Source organism: Neodiprion fabricii, chromosome 7 (assembly GCF_021155785.1).
Source record: "Neodiprion fabricii isolate iyNeoFabr1 chromosome 7, iyNeoFabr1.1, whole genome shotgun sequence".
Taxonomy (NCBI): Eukaryota; Metazoa; Arthropoda; class Insecta; order Hymenoptera; family Diprionidae; genus Neodiprion; species Neodiprion fabricii.
In genome coordinates, this window is record NC_060245.1 from 23,263,888 (window position 1) to 23,284,179 (window position 20,292).

At 37.9% G+C, this 20,292-nt stretch overlaps 1 protein-coding gene across 5 annotated transcripts; it reads left to right on the plus strand.

Annotated features, from left to right (window-relative positions):
- The first annotated feature begins 447 nt into the window (after positions 1-447).
- LOC124187013 lies at positions 448-20,095 on the plus strand. 5 transcript variants are annotated; one of them, XM_046579249.1, is made up of 14 exons: positions 448-638; positions 1,490-1,802; positions 12,668-12,751; positions 12,923-12,988; positions 13,971-14,141; positions 14,619-14,963; positions 15,095-15,389; positions 16,735-16,876; positions 16,968-17,161; positions 17,256-17,937; positions 18,019-18,179; positions 18,269-18,521; positions 18,628-19,376; positions 19,474-20,095. In XM_046579249.1, the coding sequence occupies exons 2-14, from the start codon at positions 1,492-1,494 to the stop codon at positions 19,618-19,620; spliced, it is 3,600 nt and encodes a 1,199-aa protein (XP_046435205.1). In that variant the 5' UTR covers positions 448-638; positions 1,490-1,491; the 3' UTR covers positions 19,621-20,095. The 5 variants fall into 5 exon arrangements, with proteins under 5 accessions (XP_046435205.1, XP_046435207.1, XP_046435208.1 ...); XM_046579251.1 differs by lacking the exon at positions 12,668-12,751 and having other exon boundaries at positions 451-638; XM_046579252.1 differs by lacking the exon at positions 13,971-14,141 and having other exon boundaries at positions 452-638.
- Positions 20,096-20,292: the final 197 nt, after the last annotated feature.

Below are 20,292 nucleotides of genomic sequence, written 5' to 3' on the forward strand. Positions count from 1 at the left end.
TTAAATTGAAATAAGAAATTGAGTTAAATTGAAAAAATTTAAATTAACAGGGGACACAAAAGAATGAATTGAAATTTATGAATTGAAATGAATCAAGTTGAATTAAAGAAATCTACCTAAATTAAAGAAATTAATTTGTAATTAAAAAAAAAAAATCAAGTTGAATTACATGAATATATTTAATTTAATTGAGCTCGAAAAAAATTATTGCGTTCACCCAAATCTCGAGTCGTTTTCCTCTTGTTCGCGAGAAGGGGTGAGAAAATTGATAAATAAAAAAATAAAGAAAAATAAAAAGACTAAGAAAAAGATTCGCGTACGCTGTACGTGCATTTATCATAAATACATGTAATTATACATCCTTAGGCAAGTAAACACCGTGATTTGAAAACAAGTCGAGTCGTCAAGTGTCCGAGGCTGGAAGCGTACGTACCAGGACGTAAGGACATTGCGTTACCTCATCTTTGCCCAATTTTGTAAACGTGGTATAATACAACAGCTCGGCATGGAAAGAGCGATGGTCGAGTTAAATGCTGCTCCGAAATAAGCAGATTTTTCAATATAAAATCGCGGTTTATTCATATATAAATATAGAGTTAAATTTTCAAATAACCTTTGCGATATTAATTACACAGGCCGTAAGTGCAGTTCTCAAGTGTTTTCTATTCTACCTTATTGTACATATATATGAAATGATGAAATAAATTTCTGTAAACGCGATTAAGTAAATATATACGTATAATAGAAGAGTAATATTGTATCCGTGTGCTTACCGTGTTGTTATAAAATCAATTTTTAACTAAAAATTGTGAGCGTAATAAAAGAGATCAGTAACGCAGGTCTGCGAGAAAATTATTTCATATCTGCTGCACGGGGTGTTTTTCATTGATATTATGTTTGCGAGTGTGCTGAATCGAAAAATAATCACTTCCATTTCCCTCCACTACGAACAATATTTTTGCAAAATAGAAGGTGTTGTTTGCATAAAAAAAAAAAAAAGTACAACAACAATGAATAAACCATCATTACATTGCGACGAACAATAAACAATATATCTTATAAACTTGAACGAACGTTTCATTCTTTTTCCCTATTTTCATCACCGAACAAATTTCTGCTTTCAATTTTCTCTTTCCCCGTTTGTATTTATTCTCGAGCCTAACTCTGATCCTAATTATACAAATATATTAAACAAAACTCAGAAATAACTTTTGCAAAAGAATTTCTCGAATCAAAAAATATTATACCATATGGTTCGATTAAACCAGGAGTTTCGCACCGACTAAAACTGCAAAAACCGCGTTCGTGGCTGAATTTTCTTGACAATACGTTTATCCCGGTTTCAGCGAGTTCGAAATAAAACAAAATAAAAAAAAAAAAAATAGACACCCCGCGCAGTTTTTTTTCCTTGCAGCCCCGTGTGAGTTGAGTTTAAAAAAAAAAAAAAAGTTCTTTTCCTTGAGTATATAAAAAAAAAAAAAATTAAAAGGAATGCCAAAGTCGGATCGCAGTCCCAACGACGATGAGATACAAGAGCCGGGCTTCCGGGGCTCGCCGTTCGAACGTCGAGGGCGTCGTCGAATATCGCGAGTCGGTCGCGTGGGGCGAAAACCGAGCGGCGGCTTTCGTTCAAACGGTTCAAATCGCGAAACGGAGTTGCCGACCGTGGTTCAAAGACGGAGTAGCGCGATCCTTGTTGCCCAAGCTGCAAGGGCGCTCGGTGTTTCCCTGATAAGGAGTTACGTTGGGATAATTTACAAGTGCGCCTCCTGCGTTATGGGGATGTTCAAATGGCTGAGAAAGTGAGTACAGGCACACACACACACAAATAAATATATATAACCTATAAGTTGTGTAAAAATTTAATATTATTTTTCTACCCGAGGATACCCGGTGATCGCTGTTACTATTTTGTCTTTTTCTTTTAGAAAACATTCTTCTTCTTCTTCTTCTTCTTTTTTTTTTTTTTTATCTTTCTTTCACTTCTCTCCATACCGCGCAGTACCGTGTGTTTCGTCTAAGAGTTCGATTTCACGCGCAATCGCGCGACGAAAATGACGAGGCAAAACATTGTCACGCATCAATTTGCAAACATTATTACACGTACGTAGCATATAATACACGAGTTTCTATAACTGGGTATATTATACAAATTTATGCCTGTGAATAGATTATATATTTAATGTGTGTGTGTGTGTGTGTGTGTAGACACGAGTCGAGTATCAATACCGCAAAAAAAAAGAGAGAGTGAGAGAGAGAGAAAAAATTGAAAAAAAAAAAAAGGAAAGATAAACAGCCGGACGAAAGGTAGAATATACGTTACCTACAATAATAACACCTTTGCACAATTTGTAATAATATTATAATTGGCATACAGATGCGATAATGGAGCAGATAATTTTACCGGTTTTTGTATATTACGTAGGAAACCGTTTATCAGCGATAATGATATTCTTATTATTGCGTACATAAAATTGCCTACGTTTCAAGTGGAGTTTGAAAATGAATACATTAGATACGATTCATTATCTGACCTTTTGGCTTGTCAGCCTTGTTACATGCGTATATCTGTATATACAATATTATAAAGCGACTTGCGTATAATTTCTGTGTCGTGTCGAACTTGTGTAACTATAAACGCTTATATGCAACGTATATATATATACATACATATACGTAAAAACCATGTATTTAATGGACGATTCCAACACACGTACGGTTATAATAAAGTTCGAAGTCAGAGAATATTAGACAGAAACTAACTGTCATTAAAATCGTGATGCAGGCTCGTTTAAAAGATGTTTCGTCTTTCAAAAAATGTTACTGTATATTTAGAAATGAGAACCGAAAGATGAAAGTGGAAAAGAAATTTTTATAATAATACAATTACGTGTATGTACAACGAAGAGACATAATTATTATAATTGCGACTCGCGAATAAAAGTCAACCATTGCGGAATAGACAGCTCACGGAGCATATTCGCAAATTCTTGCAAAATCCGGCTGAATGTACGTTCGTAACGGTAATTTTTATTTTCTTTTTATTATTATTTTTTTTTTTTTTTTTTCAAGCGAACAAAAGGTGTGGGAAATTCTCAGGACATATTTTCGATAGACAATTCAAACGAGCGGCGAGTTAATTGCTATCATTATTAATGTTGTTGTTATTATTATTATTATTATTATTATTATAATTATACGAGCCGTTGTTCGGTGACTTTTATTATTCCGGAATATAATTCACGGAGAATTTCTTATCCAGATGACACTAGACGAGGAGACAATGAGAGCGAGCCGGATCTATAGGGTGATCAAAATGCGATTTACTTTAAGGAATTTTTTTTATCCAATCCCTGGGAATCGAAGCGGCGTTTTGACCCCCGCAGAGATGTGTTTTAATTATCTAAAAAATAGACACGCTACGCACTCTGCATGTTATTATACGGAAGGAAACGACGAGGAATTTACTGTGCGAGCAATTGTCGTAAAGTTTCTCTGTTTTCACCGGTCCTTTTCCGAGGACGTGAAAACGGAATACGCGTCGCCCATACGCAATGAATCGGTGTTTAAGGGAGGGGGGGAGTACAGCTTGAACGATTAAGAATCGTATCTATTTTTACGGTTTTTTTTTTTTTTTTTTTAAGAAAATTAATTACACTTGAAGCAATTTCAGTTTTAGGGCTTTATTGTTTGTAGTTTCGAGAAAAAAATTTTCATTTTTTCATTGAAATTAATAACAAAATGACGACGTGATGCGTACAAGTCAAGTTTCGAGTTAAAGACACTTTTTCAGGTTGGAGCTTGTATCCCGAATAAGAAACTTTTTTTTTTCAAATATATACGATTATGAGCAGAAAAATTCAGTGTTAAAAAAAAAAAAAGACGTTGGGGTTGAAATTAGAAAATCTAGCCACGAGCCCGAATCGATAAACAAGTTTCAACGATTGTGTCAAAACTTCAAGTCGATCGGATAAAAATTGACCACCGGATTGAAAACGTGGTCGTTCGCTATTTATACGCGCTATGCCGCCATTTTGTTAATAATGTCAATGGAAGAAAAAGAAAGAAAGAAAGAAAGGGCATGATTTTAGACCGTACAAGCTGCCCCCCCCCTAACGCCATTGAATTTCACCGAAAACGTAACGGAAGTTGGATTTTACTTGTTGCACGAGTGAAAATTTCCATTTACTATTTCTAGGGAAATAATATTGCTACAGGTGTGATTGTTGGGGAGTAGAAAGACGTGAATTCGTGCGAGTCGCGGGTACGGCGTATAAACGAAGGAATAAACTGAAATCGATTAATCGATAGCCGATCGCCTGCGCACATGTAATACACGTCCATACATTGTGTGTAAATATATGCTATAATATAATTCGTACGGCGCACGCGTCATGAATTTTCAAGGCGCGTTACCTGCTTACTAATACTTTCATCTCGTACCTGCGAGGTGCCAAAGCTGTTTGCGATCCGATCGTAACTGCAGAGGTATAATTAAATCGCGTGGAAAAATATAAATATATCGGCCAGCGAACAGCGATGTAATATAAGTAATAATCACGGCGAGCGACGACGAAGAAGGAAGAGTTCGATTATACGTGCATAATTGTAATTGCACTACAACGAGATGTAATCAATGCTAATTATAAGTTCCTTTCTTTCGTTGCCACCGGTAGGGATTTTTTTTATACCCTAAGGGAGAGGAAGCCGTTCGTTTGATTAATCGCTAATCATCAAGCTGGCTGCATACACTGAGAAAAATTTAGTGAAACAGGTATCGTTAAAAAAAACTGTTAGAATATTGTTGGAATTACGAAAAACGAGGTACGCCCAACAATTTTGCGCTATCGTCGATCCTTTTTTGGTAATCGCAACGCAAAATCAGTTTGCGAGGTTTACTCTACTTTTCTAGTCAAACAAGGCTTTAACGTCAATTTATTCTTGCGCGAGCATTAGATTTTCCGGTAACGGCTACATAACTAATATTCATTTTGTACCTAGAACTATATTTTTCGATTCTGGTAAAAAATGAAAATAGTCAAGTACCGAGCGGTAACCGGAACTAAAAATTTCTCTCGATGTATAACAGAGTTGTAAAATTGGTAGGAATTAAAAAAAAACAAGTTGGATAATCAATTTATAGATCGTACGTAATCAGTTTTAGAACGTGTCTATCTAAGCTAGATTTTGCCAAGCGACCCGTGAAATATTTCAAGATCCAATTAAGGAACTGCTACATGATATGTATTGAATACACACACACGCTACACACGCGCATGAACCTTGTAAGCCGGACAAATCCTGCCTGCCTAATTGCCATGCCGGATGCTTCCTCCTCTCCATGTTACAAACAGAGCAACAAAAACGCGTTTATTTATTCTCACGCAATGCAGCTGGGCGTGAAAAACGCATGCGATTTTTGTATATATACACATGCGTGTACGTATGTGTGAATTAATATAATGTATAATGTATGTGCACGTAATTACTCTATCGCCATAATCAGATCGATCGGACAGCGTTACACCTTCTAGCAGCAACAGCATCAAGTCGCGTATCAGAATTCCACCACTTCTTCTTCTTCTTCTTATTCTTCTTCTTATTCTTCTTATTCATCGCGCTGCCAACTTCTCCACGCTTTCTAGATTCGATAGTACGTACATTTGTACATAGACCTGCTATTACGAAGCTGTTTTTCTTTTTCCTTTTTTTATGTATATATATTATATAAATTATACTGTATCAAAACAATCGACCTTTTTTTTCAAAATTCAAGTCGAAAATATTGTTCCAAATAACGAAAAAAGAACGCTGTTGTGTTCCAAATTTGGTATCGTACACTGTAAAAAATTTGCGGTGTAAACAAGCTCGGAGTTGTTGTTTAGGAATATCGGTGTCACAAACAACACCAATAAAGTGTATGAAAAACTCCGGCGATGTTGTTGTAATTAAAAATGGTGTTATCTTAACTAAATCAACACCATCTGCAGTGTTTAACTCATACTAACACCTTTTGGTGCAATTTGAATGACTAAGGTGTTGATTCAGCCTCTTCAGAAGTTAGTAAACAAGCTCGGTGTTATTGGCTGGGAATTTCGGTGTCACAAATAACACCAATAAAGTTTATGAAATACTCCGGAAATGTTGTTGGGATTAAAAATGATGTCATCTTACGTGAATCAACACCATCTGCAGTTTTTTACTCAAACAGACACCTTTCGGTGCAATTTGAATGATCAAGGTGTTGATTTACCCTCTTCAGAAGTTAGTATATCTTCAAAATAAAAATTCCCATAGTCACAATGAGCCTCGTCTGTGGTACGAGGTATACTCACTGTCTAGATGTCGGAAATCTTCGTACATAACTTGAGAATTATATTCAATGATTATATCTCACCGTGCGCGAGATTACTCGGGAAAAAAATAGTCCGCCCTAACACGATAAAATTAAATAAAAACAAACAAATTACAATTCGAATTTGATCCAATAAGATTATATCAGATTATACGCATGTATGTATAAATTAGTATATATTATATGGGCAACATTTATTCGTTAATTCAAGAATTTAGCACTATATGGTGTCGAAAATGACGAGTTGCGTGTGTTTAACAAGCTGACCGTGAGCCAGCCCTCGATCTTCCCGTTATCACACTGCAGGTTCCGAGTTGACGGAAAAAAAAATATTAATATCCAATTCGAATTTCGAACTACAAATTCAGATTCGTGATTGATGTATCGAAAGTCCTTGGATACCATATTACATGAAGATAATATGATTTTCTTTTATTTTGAACCACTATAATGGATCCACCATTATAAATTTGGGAATTCTGACCTTGGATTTGTTATCGGTGACCCAAAAAACCTCCGACTACTAATTTCTACCAAAATCCGAATATTTTTAAATTTTATTCCACCATATTGGATTCGCCATTTCAGATTTTGCAAATCTGATCCCATATTCGTGATCAACGACCCCAGAAATCTCATGATACCAATTTTCATTCAAATCCGTTGATCCATTCTCAAGATATTTTTATTTTATTTTTCGGAGATTTGATGTTCGAATAATTCAAAAAGTACTGAACCGATCAAAGCAAAAATCTACTCAGTTCTAAGTTTTGAAAAGCCGCGTCGATTGAGACCAAAATCATTGAAATGCAGTGCCTCGTTTTTGAGATATCGTGGGACAAAAAAATTGATCACACACGTATATACATACACACATACACACACACACAGTCGTCCGTCCGAAAGCGGTCGGAGATGATTCTCTAGATCTTGAAACGTCAAGATTTAGCGAACACCTAACTTTTCATTTTCGGGGTGATTACAATAAAATCCTTTTTTCTCCGAAAACGGAGAAACGGGAAGTTAAAAAGCACCAAATAGTGCTGCTTCCAAACCGAAATGCAGTCTATAGAAGTTTTATAGAAGTTCACACCGTCGATTGTTTACAATGTGTTGGTTTGACGGCGATGGTGTCAACCTCAAAATCCAAGTCTGTCACAGAATTACGTATACACCGACATAGTGTTGCATTGACACCGACGCAATGTTGAATTGACACCGATGGTGTCATTCTGATGTCGAAAGCTCTTACGCGTACAAGTTTTAACATGCCGCAAGTCCTTAGCCCGCAGTCAGAAAAACTCAGTTTCCTCCACGCGCGCTTACAAGCAGTCGCTTCGCATTTCAGGTAAAACGTGTCGTCTGCCTCGTGTATGGTTCTAGTTATGTCGGAATCAGATTTTGTTAATGTTTTTACCGTGACTTTGCTTAATATGGATGGCCCTGAAATGGAAAATGTGTTGATCAATAGTGCACAGCAAGCAGCAAATGTGCAGGATGCACCGGATAGTGGTGACATTATTACCGGGACATCTTTCCAGTTGCGAAAGGGACGATACAACGGGGAGACTAAATGGATAAAAGTGCTCACTCCCAATGGCAAGCCCTTGGAATAGAATGATTTTATTATTGCAGGTAAGTGTTGATAAATAATATTTTCCAATAAATCGTTAAATGCTATTTTCTGTTCATCTAACACTATTTGGTGTTCTTTGAATAGTATCTAGGGTTCTTTCAACGCTATATGGTGTTATTTTAAACCATTTGGTGCTGACTTGTATAATTGAGTAGGTACGAACCGAGCATTATCATTTCATTCCGCGTACTGAATTACCAAAACGCTCGGTGTACACTAACCTATCTCCATTTGGTGAATTTATTGGAAATAAATTATTAAATTGGAATAAAATACTGCCACATTCTAGTCGGCATTAGCTTTGAAAAAAATTTTGAATTAACATATTTTACCTATATATAAGTGAAACTTTAGCCCGATATTTTTTACAGGATCATATACAGTAGCGAATTGTTTATGTGTTAATAAAACTATCTAGCATTTACTGATTTAAATTTCAGGAAATATTCTATGACCCTGAAGGCCGGTCAGGTTACATCTTCTGGAGACTGCGCACCCGCAATAGACGTCGTCAGGTGCCGAGTAAAGGAGTTAAAATTGAGCAGAAAGAAAACGTTCAACCCCCAAAAATGTGTACCCTCACAATGAGGAAAGTGCGCAAGGACAGTTGATCTTCCTCCGCAATGCCTGTCCTAAGACACAAAAGAAAGAAATTTTATTGGCTCAGGCGGAGGCAAATTTGATAGGTATGACAATTTTATATTTAAATTTTTGTTAGCGAGAAGCGATTTTCAATTTAATCCATCCGATAGAATATTCGTGGTGAAAAAAGTAGTTTCTGGATTTCTTTATAAAGTCGGATTTTCAATTGCAACCCATATTGATGAACAGACGGATCTACCCGTATTTCAGGTCATCACTCATATCTTTGTACATCGCAATGTACCATTCGTTATTTGTACCAAATGTAAAACAAAATATTTTAGTGACGAGTACCATGCTTTTGTAGTCGAACCCGAAATTATAAAGACCTATAGTTTAATCGATCTCAATCTGTTGGATCATAAGTATGCCTATGAATTTCATCAAAGTTATCACAAAACTACCACGTTCGTAGTGCCGAAATGTCATATTTTTTAAACGTACCAATATGCTACTATTTTCATCATTATCATAATTATAATCTATATGTATATTGTACTATTAGTTTTTACGTCTTTTCGTGTCACTCAATTCATATGTTCATATAAATGCATACCGTATTGAAAAGTTCCTATCCCGCAGAACGGAAAGTACAAACAATAATGATTAATTATTATTTAGCCAATTTGTTGTTAAAGAGAAAATAAGTTTTGTACTATTGATATTAAATATATAATATGTAAGATTATTCTAAGGTTCATGTGATTATATATATGTATATATGTATAAGCAAAAATAAGTTTATATATGTATATATTTGAAAGCACATGTATGGTGTTTACCTATATAACAGAAATTACATATTGACTTGGATTATCTTACGAATCACTGTATTTTATTTTTAAACCCTACCTCATGTGTCATATATGCATATACCTATATTCATACAAGAAAAAAAAGAGTCGGTTTGCCAATTCTCTGGTGTTATTACCATGGTATCAATTTTTTGGAGTTGTTCTCAGGGTGTAAGTTCTATAGTGCTATATTGCGGATGTCAATTTTCTGGTGTTATCAACTGGGTGTCAGTTTTTTGGTGTTATTGCCAGAGTGTTAATCCGCTGGTGTTCATTCGCAAGGTGCTTATTCAGTGGTGTGGATTCTTATGGTGTCCATTTCAATGTGGTTATTTCGCAGGGTTCAAATTCCTTGGTGCTGATTTTTATGGTGTCATGATTGTCTGGGCGTCAATACTCTGGTGTTATTCTGAAGGTGTCAGGTTTCGGGTGTTACTGCAATCGGTGTTACTTCGGAACACCGAACTTTTAACACTGTCTGTTAACACCAAGCATGCACACCAGCGGAGTGGACTTTTCGGGACTACGCGTGGTGTTAAAATGGTGTTGATTTTGACACCAAATTTTTTACAGTGTATAACTCGTCAAGGGATTAGTGTACCGATGAGAAAATAACGGATTTTTTTAAGGGGTTGAACGATCTACAAAAAAGGTCTTTTATCATTTTATGATAAATCTAATTTTTCAAACGTTATTCAAAGTCTTTTCTTTGATCTTTCGAAAGAGCAGATTTATCGTAAAATGATCATGGAGCTTTTTTGTAGGTCATTCAATTCTCCACAAAAATACGTTGTGGTTTTATCGGTACACAAACGCGATGACGATGTATAAAATTCCAACGCTTAAAAAAAATAAAATTCCCAAGTTATTTGAATGGGAAATGGAAAATCGCGATGAGGCATCTATAGATATTAATATTAAGAGGTCAAACTTGGAACAACGTCGTTTTTTCGTTATCTGGAACAATATTTTTGCCTTTAATTTTGAAGAATGGTCGATTTTTTAAAACATGTATCCAAACTCGCGACAATGAGACCCCCGGAAAGATCATTATTATAAACAAATAAAACGACACAAATTCGCGTTGTAATTTACGATATTTTCCATCCAACCTCCGGCCGACGTTAAAGTTAATTCTCGATTTGTTGTACGAACTGAACACAGGATTGCGTCACGAGATCGTGGCGGCCGGAAACGAATACCGAATAGACCGGAAGGCGGTCGCGGCGTGTCGGGAAGCGGCGATCGCGGATCAACGAGGTGAAAAATTTCAGCGAAATTCGATCGCACGTAAACCTCCAGGCTACGTAAGAGAGGGAAAGATGTGTCGTATACACATACTCGTATTAACGCAGAATAGTCGGTCGGGGATAAGAGGCGACCGTCGAAGCTGGCCGAGAGCGCGGGTCAAGGTTTTGCGATGGATTCGGAAAGGTGACGGCATCGGAAAGAAGCGGAAAGAAGCGGAAAGATTATATTATTATTCTGCGTATCGTACATTCGTACATGCATGCATACGAGTCGGATTTTATTGTTAAAGGAGAGGCTAACCCTTTGAATTAAAGTGGCGAGTATTCTTACAATGCCACCTGTTTTATATCAATTTGTCCGTATATTTAGACAATTTTGAAAACATATTTCTTTGCGCTGTTTTGCTATTTCTGACGGTATACTAACGGGAATTCATTCATTGAATGTAAATTATTGTCGTTGGGAAGAGATTGGTTGAAAAAAAAAAAACGTGAAAATTTAAAGAATAATTCATTTCCGAGAAAGTCAACACTCTACGCGTGTACATATCTTACATAAATTGTAAGTTCTCGGGGTCGCTGATTGCGAATGTAAAACCGGATTTGAAAAATTCAATATTTCGAATCCAATCAGCGACCCCTAAAACACCTGCATAGAGTTTTTTAACCATATTCCATCAAATTTGAAACCTTCGTCCGCGATTTAAAATTTTTGAAATCCATTTAAAACTATCTTGCTACAAAATTTGACTCAGCGCAACAAAGCACGTGTTTCAAAGAGTCAACACTCGCGATCGTATCCGCAAACTATGGAGAAAGAAGAACGCGCCGGCGGTAAAAAGCTTCGAAAACTAGCCTGACGGAACCGGAAGCTGCTGCGCTGGCTGCAGCGACCGCGTAGAAACGGTCAAAAAAATAAAAAGGCAGAATTTCATTCCGGCTCGAGTGGGAAAAGTATAAACTGCGGTATTCGAGCCGTCGTTGGTTAGGATTTTCGACACTGAATTCTGTAGGAGAATGTTATTCGGATTCAGCGAAGAGTTGGTATACTCAGGTACCACACGTATGTACGCAATTTTCGAGCGAATCTCACCTCGCCCCGTTGCGTCGGCACGGTTCCCTACCTCGGAATGACATCATACGGACATAAAACGGGGTATATGTATAACGTGCGATTTATCAAGTACACGTGGAGTTTGTGTTGGGCCAACGGACAGCTATATACATATATATATATATAATAAATATATATATATATATGTATATATATGTACAGGTTTTGCCTTTTGTCCCGTACAACATGCGAAATGAAAAAAGATAAAAATAAAACTAGAAGAATTGAATGTTACGGAGTTGAAATGCGGGCTAGCCTGAACTTATATTTTGCATACAAGGATGTCGGACGAATAGATATTATCAGAGTGGATTTACTATTTTTCGACTGCGATCGCAATGAAACGAAAAAAAAAAACGGGGGAAAAATACACCACATACATTTCTCTTTTATCCACCTCCAATTATTTATCTACACGGCTGTTGATAACTGGAATCTCGAATTTCCAGACTTTTCCAGGCATTCCAGCCTGAAAATAAGATTTTGTCAAGTAACCTTTCGCGAAATATAACGCTAAATAATGACAATTTATTTTACACATCGATACTAATACCTTCACGATCAGTATTACCTAGTAAATAATATCTTGTACCATCCGACTATCAATTTACAAAAAACAGCCTGCGATTTTCCGTTGAAAAATAAAAAAAAAAAAACGAAAGAAGATTCGGTGTCGAGTGATATGCGTGGAATGTATGAGGTGTTGCGATGAAACAAAATTTCAAGTACAACGTTTTTTTTTTTCTTAAGATCGATAGCAGTTTGTTATAAGTACAAGTGTGTTTCTTCCACAGACTCAAAATTCCAGTCTTGTTATCGAAATTCCCTGAGTTTTCCCTGCTGTAAAAAATTTCCCGCATTTTCCCGGTTTTCCAGGTTTTCCCTGTGCGAACGAATCCTGCCCGAGTCCTCCTATAATAAGTGCACCGGCACCCCCGACTTCGAGTACATCGCACGCGGGTATTTATAGCTATGTTCACATGATATTTACCTTTCTCTTAACGGTTAATACATTACGAGATGGAAAAAAACGGAATGCCGTAGACTCGTGTACGCGTATGTGCGGCAGATTTTTACCCATGTATCATGCATTTGTGTAATTGTAAAAAAATCTTTCCTCCTAAATTTCAGAGACTTTGTGCAGTGGGACCGAAACAGGAGGAGTCTGCCATCTCCGAATCAACGAGGGCTTAACAAGTGGGTACATGCTTATAATAATTCGAGCGTCGTTTGTTGTTTGTATTCGACAACGTGACGCTGGAAGATTTATAATTCGTAGTTTCACTCACCATTCTCAAATCTCGAACGCTGCATCGGCAATTTTCCGGTGGCTGAAAGCGTGGTCGGATAAAAAACACGAGCACTCTCACAATAGTAACACTCGAAACTTTACACGATTAGTGGTAGTGTTTACCGTTTTTTCACATCAAAACGAAACGCGGCGTACGCAACACGATTACACAACAATGGCGTCGTAATAAACCGGCGAACCAACAGCGGGGAAAAGTAACAAATGAAAATCGAGGATAGAAATGAAAAACCGAGCTTCGCCCTGAGTCGGCAAGAAAGATCGCGATGAGAATTAAACATCACGTCGGATTAGCGATATTTTATCGCAACCGAAAATCCTCCAGCGTATCGCGGCGATAACGAAATTCGCGAAGGCGTTTCAAGTCAACGCCGGTATTTATAAGCCGAAATGAAAACGGACGCATCGCGTGGCGTCTTGCACAAAATTACCCATCATCCCTTGCTACAAGAAAGTGAAATTATTCACACAATAAACTGTTGCCAACCTGAACGCGGGGCGTTGCGAAATCTGATTCGATCAATTTCACGTTCGAAGCTCCCTTCATTCCGCAAGTTTTGATCGGTTGACCGTGTTGATCCGAGACAAGTTCACGTAGCATGAGCGAAAATTTTTTAACGAAAAAACGTCATCTCCTCGTCAAGATGTCGGGATCAGTTGCCAGGCGGCTCCGTTTCGAAGGAAGGTGAATAAACGTTTTCGACTTATATTATAACCTGTAACAACGATAACTTACCAAGCATTTCGTACGATTCAACCGGCATAACCTCTTTTCGCAATCGTAACCCCCTGTCGGTGTTTTTTTTTTGGTTATATTGCATTTTCTAGCTACGAATCGTTACTGTTATCGGCATTCTTTTTTCGGGATAGCGATCAGGACCGCAAAAGCACCTTGACAGTGGTCCTGGAACGGCGTCGACACCGCGGCACTGATTCCAACGACCTGTGCCGTCTGTCACAGTCCGAAGACACGAATGAGGCCCACAGCTCTGTTTCCGGTTCGCTGAACAGCTTAAACTGCACCGAAGACCGCGCCAGCAGGTTGTTCGACTATCGAAAATCGATTATATTGAACTTGGTAACGTTGTCGTAACTGTTCGTGCCGAGGAAAAACGGGAAAAACCGTTATTTCCGCGATTTGGGAACTGTTTGAAGTTTAGTAAACCGTAATAAATTAAAGCGTACTCATATTTTGCAAACTTAGTTCCTTAAAAATAATTTTAAAAATAAAAAAATGGTAACTTTTTCCCAATGTTTCGTTACGATAACGTTTATACTATAACTATAACTTCAACATCGTGAAAATCGATAGTATTCGACACAGCATGAAATTAATAGTTCATGCGCAGATGCGTCACCGCGTTGCATTTCCTCGATCAGGATTATTTGCACATGCACTCGTGATGCACAGCCGTGTCTGCATTGACGATGCACCGCATGAACGAATGTTCACTGATACATCTACATTTAAGCAAATTCCCAAAATATGACATTCTTTCACAAGTTTTTGCTTATCAGCGAGGCGTACAGAAGCGCACTCCAAGCGTTTCTGGATCGTCGTCGTGAACCGGCCGAGGGATCCGAGGGCGGTCATTCGCCGAAATTAAGTCCGACTAAAAACCGGGTCGAAATCTTCAGGAACAATACGAACAGCGAGAAGCAACCGGAGTATGAAAATCCGCCGATTCCGGGGGTTCCCCACGTCGAGGCGTCGGAACTCTTTGAAGTCGGATGGGTCGCCGGTACGGAAGATCGCTACCTCGAGCTCATCGCCGCCGAATGGCAGAACACAAGAACTGCTCTTCGCCGAAGTTCCCATCCGGACTGTTTTACCGCTGTACGAGCCGACCTGAACGTTCTCACGTTAGTATTAACATAATATACTTAATTATTAATTTTTTACGTAAAACAAAAATGATGCACCTGCAATTTATATATATATATATAATAATTTCTTCGTTGTTTACAAATGAATGTAAGCCGACAAATTGCAGGGAAATCCGGCATCCGCACACCCTGCTGCTGATGGGAACGACGCGTACCGATGAGCACGGGATCGTCGCGATTTTCGAGTCGGTCGACTGCACCCTTTACAACTACGTCCACGAGCAGGGGGAGCGTGTAAGTGTCCAGGGTGCGGCGCGATGTGCCGGACAGCTGGCCGATGCCCTGAGGCACGCCCACGCGAGAGGAATCATCCACGGAGCTCTAAGTTCGCATTGCGTATTTCTCGCTGCTAGCGGTACCGCAAAACTTGGGGGATGGGAACTCGCCGTGCGCGAAAAAGAGGTTTGCGATATTATTTATTTCAATTCTGATAAATACCCCGGTGAATATGATTCCTACGATTTTATAAGAATTTTTAAACAAATTGGGATATTTCTTACAATTTTGTGCAAAAAATTATTATCGTACAAAATTGGAAAGTATACTTAGTTTCTCATAAATACTTGTAGATTTGTATGAAAATTTATATATTTTCAATAAGAAAACCTGCAAGCTACTACAAATTTTAACGAAAATTAACAATAACTCTTTACGAAAAATTATGCATACTTACAATTTTTTAAAGAAATAATCCCAAATATTTCAATTTCTGCAAAAATCTAAGTGTAGAAATTTTCACCAGGGTAAGTGTTAGAATTACTTATTATACCTGTTCGTCGAATATGTGTCCATTTGTAATTATAATACATGCCGTCGTGTATGCATTGCAGCTGAAATTCCGCGGAAGTGTTGTGCAGGGATATCGGAATTCTGCTAGCGTAAATAATTGGCCCACGCCCCAGTAGAAAGTGTATATAACACGTATATCTGAATAGGATTACGTAAAATTCATTGTAGCGCTATATATTATATGGGTATTTTATGTATTTACAGAGCAATATTAATCTTCACGGACCGCGGAGCAATCGATCGCTTTCAATTAACACTATTAACGGTACAAGTATATACAGGCAAAAAGGTATCGAAAAGCATGACTATTTCTGCGGGATTAGTACTTCTTCTTGACCGACTTTATACCGTTTATACAATACACGAGATTGACTTTGGTTTCGGTTTCCAGACCGCATTACCGCTACCGAGGTATAAAATACTACAATGTAAAACTTATTTTAAAATGAAAAATTACCCAACGAACGGACAAATAATCAAAGAAACAAACGAAAAGCAGTTATAGTACAGTGACACTAAAGTTAGAAGTAAATTGTCGGTTGGTTTTATTACGCGGAGTTGTCAAACCTCGGAACCGTTAATGTTGTACCCGTGGTGGAGGGATGGGAGGGATTTGTATTTTTCATTCGTCGAGTTTAACTTAAATAGCCGCATTCCACGTAACAGGAAATTGTCTGACGGTATACTGTTTCGTTCTCATTGTATCCAATTGATCGTCCCGATTTTAAAACGGACACGTTTGCACTGCTCGTAGGTATTCAATTGAATTTGTTTCAAAAAGGAGACAGACGAGCGATCGCTCGACCGTGTCCAGATTCCCGATGGACGGGATAAATAAATAGATTTTCCCGCATACTTCTGTAAGCGTGCAGCTTCGCTGTAACCACGCTGTTTGATCCCACGCTGAGGGTATTCTTTGATTAAAACAAAAACTGGCAATTCGTAACGTTTCCTTTAGCCGCGGCCTTACCGCGAATGGGAGGAAAGACTGAGGACAGAAATATTCAAGTGGCAAGCACCTGAGATGTTTTACGGCGATGCACCCAGTCGGGCGTGCGATGTTTACGCCCTGGCTCTCCTAATTTGGGAAATGTGTACTGGTGAGTGCTTCGAGAACGTAAATAAGATGACAATACTAGAAAAAATTGGATTGTCCTGGAATCAGATTTTTTTTTTTTTTTTAATGCACAGGCCGAATTCCTTGGAACGGACTAGACGAGGCGGAAATAGAGCGACAATACATACACTGGGAGCGCAGGATATCAACGGATGCATACAATTTTCCACCGCTGCTAAACAACCTGCTTGAGGTCGGTCTCCATCTGGACGTTAACAAGAGGAACTTGGACATGGATCGTACGCGCAGATTTTTACGGCGAATCGAGGTTCGTAGAAATCTTTTTAACTGGATAAATTTATGTTTACAGGAAATTGTTACTTAGGTTGTTTGATTTTTGAGAAAAAAAAATATCTTTTTAGCTGCGTTACGAAGAGGAAGAACCGATTTACGTCAATCGGCAATGTAACAACAATAATCCGGATGTAAAAACGTTCAACGCACCCGTGGCCACATCGCCATTGATCAGACCGCCGAAGGTAACTACGCCGAAACGGGATACGAATGATATAAACAACACTCTGATGGCGAAGAAGTTATTTAATTTGAAAAAAACATCGGTTGATCAAGGAGGACAGAAAAACGGAAAGAATAAGATCTGCTCCGGTGATGCGTGCGCGGCGTCAGACGAAAAAAATTCAAATATGTACGCGGAGACGCGGAGAAAGAATTGCGGGCATGTATCACCCCCCGAAACTCGTAAAGCCGTATCTGAGTATCGCGAGAGAACGGCAGGCAAACGGGAGAAACTGGGCCACACCGATGAGAAAAGACAGCGCAGAGCTACGAAGGCGACGTCCACCGATATCGGGAAGAAGGCAGATAGAAATTTGAGTAAATTAATCGTGTCTGAGAGCAGTTTCTCCGAATCTTCGACCGCAATCGAAATTACAGAATCAAGCGATGACGAATCCGGGAACGATACCATAACCGATTTGAAAAAACTTAAAGAACTGATAGCGACGAAAAGATCCAAATTTTTCTATGGTACCAGCTCGCTCACGAATCTTCAAGCCCTCGAAATACCTGACATACCACAATCAAGTAGGTATATACAAGTAAACAGATCATTCAATCGATACTGTCGATAGTTGCACGATAAATGAATTTCTTTCAATGTTCAAGGTCCACGAACGAGAGAGAGGATTTTAAAAGAGGCGAGAGAGAAAAGCTGTGAGCCATGCAAACCTGCGAGTCATAAAACAAACTTTGAACCGCTACTGTGCAAGTCACTCATAGAGTACAATCCAACTTTAATCAAGCCTGCGAGCCATCAAAATCAAAGAGTGAGTTGATTCGGACCAATTGAACTTCTTAAGAAAGTCAAAAGAATTCACTTATACATTTCTAAACTTGTTTTCACTGTATGTTTCAGGTAGGGCAGTCGCTACTGAACCAGGAACATCAACCATCAATTCCACGGTCGCAAACACTGAACTCTAGCTCTACTAACTTCTTTGAATCATCACTGTGGAGGAAGGAGAAGTTGATTTGCTTGTCTAAAATGCATAAAGACGACCATAGCAGCGCGCAAAACCTTTCAAGTCTCGATAACAAACAACTCACTTCCAAATCGTCGGAATCTCCGGAAAGTGATTCGACCTATATTATCAGCAATAAAACTCCAGGTAAAACTTTTCAATTATATGAAAAACAAAAGAACACATTGACAAAACCGAGTTACAGAGAGGTTTCTCAAGTATTTATTCATATATTTTTTATTTTTTACATCAGCCCACGACAAAGCTGATTTCATATACCCAGATTCTGTTTTGATGACGGACACAACGACTACCGAAATGGATGCAAGTCAAAATCGTACATCCGAAACTATGCCGTTACAGGCATTGAAAGAAGCCCTCGATCGAGCTACGATTATCATTAATTCAGCAACACCAAATAACGAAAAATCGAGCCAATTTTCACCATTGGAGAGCCCTAACATCTCTGATGTTGTATTTGACGAAAATGGTGCAAGCGAATCAATCTTTGAAAATTTAAACAAATCAAAGCTGTATGTTAATAATTCAAACGAAGAGATAAAAAGCATTGAACGAACCACAAATGGTGACCGTGATTCGCTACTTGCCACTGAAAAAGCGACGAAATATCCTATTACCGTTGAAGACAACAACGAAAAATCAAGATACCTATCTTTTGGTCAAAAGTCAGGAGATATTTTTGACAGTATGACAGAATCAAAAATAGATGACTCTTTGGTTCGAAGACAGCCCGATTTTACGTACAGTAACCTGAATGGCAACAACACGCATGATGCAAATGACAGCCTGAACTGCTTAGCTGAAAAAAGTCTCATCTCATCAGCAACGATATTTTTAAGTGCTAAAAGCGGGGAAAAAGGTTGCAAAAGTTGCCAAAACAGAAATTTACTGGCCAGACGAAGATCCCTTCCTGCCGGATTGGGGCAGTTCAGGTCTGTGAGCAATGTTTCACCGCTTGGAAGATTGCCCATTAGAAGAGGGGTAATATTATCTTATAAATCTCACTAATGCAACAGATCTTTAAAAATTTTTACATAACATTTACCCACGATTGTACGTTGTTTTTGTTTTTTTTTAGGAAATTCCCGACAGCACGGTTGAAGATTTGTACATTGATGATGAATTCGGAGAAAACTTGAACATAAATATGGTCTTTCTGGAAGATGAAAACGAGCCTGATGACCACGACATACTTTCCAGTCTGCTACAATCATCTGAAGTGTAATATAATTCATAATTCACATTTATTCTACATACTAGATTTTTCCCAGTCTTTAAAAGATGAACACCAACCAATACTTTCAGTACTCTTTGTACCTTTGATAAATTTTTCCAAATTTAAAAAAATGGGAATATAGATTTTTACGAAAGGAATCGTAAGATTGAAATATACTGACAGTAGATATTGTAAGAAATGAACCACACGATTAGCATCAACGATAACAAACTTATGAGAGTGATTTTTCTAAACAATATCCTAACACATGCTTTTATTTTATAAATCATTTTGTATTCATTTGTATGTATAAGTAGTGATATGTTTCTAGAATTAGAAACAACATGATGCATTTTAATTTCTCTTTCATGAACTTTTGTCAAACATTCCAAAGTTGAGATTGAAGAACGACAAGTTTTGTGATAGTAAATGTATGTTCAAAAGGTATTGTATCACGATATATAAGATATTTGGCGTCAAAGCAGAAAAAAGGAAACCTCTATTGTCAATATTGAAATGATAATATGTGTGATTGAATTAATGCTATAAATAACAAAATCTGTTCCTATCGCACCAAAGACATATAGCGAGCACCAAAAAAAAATAAGAAAAGTTGAAGACCGAATCATCATTGCTTTTAAGAGTTATCAGTATTTTAATGTATCAGTTTTTTTGTGTTAA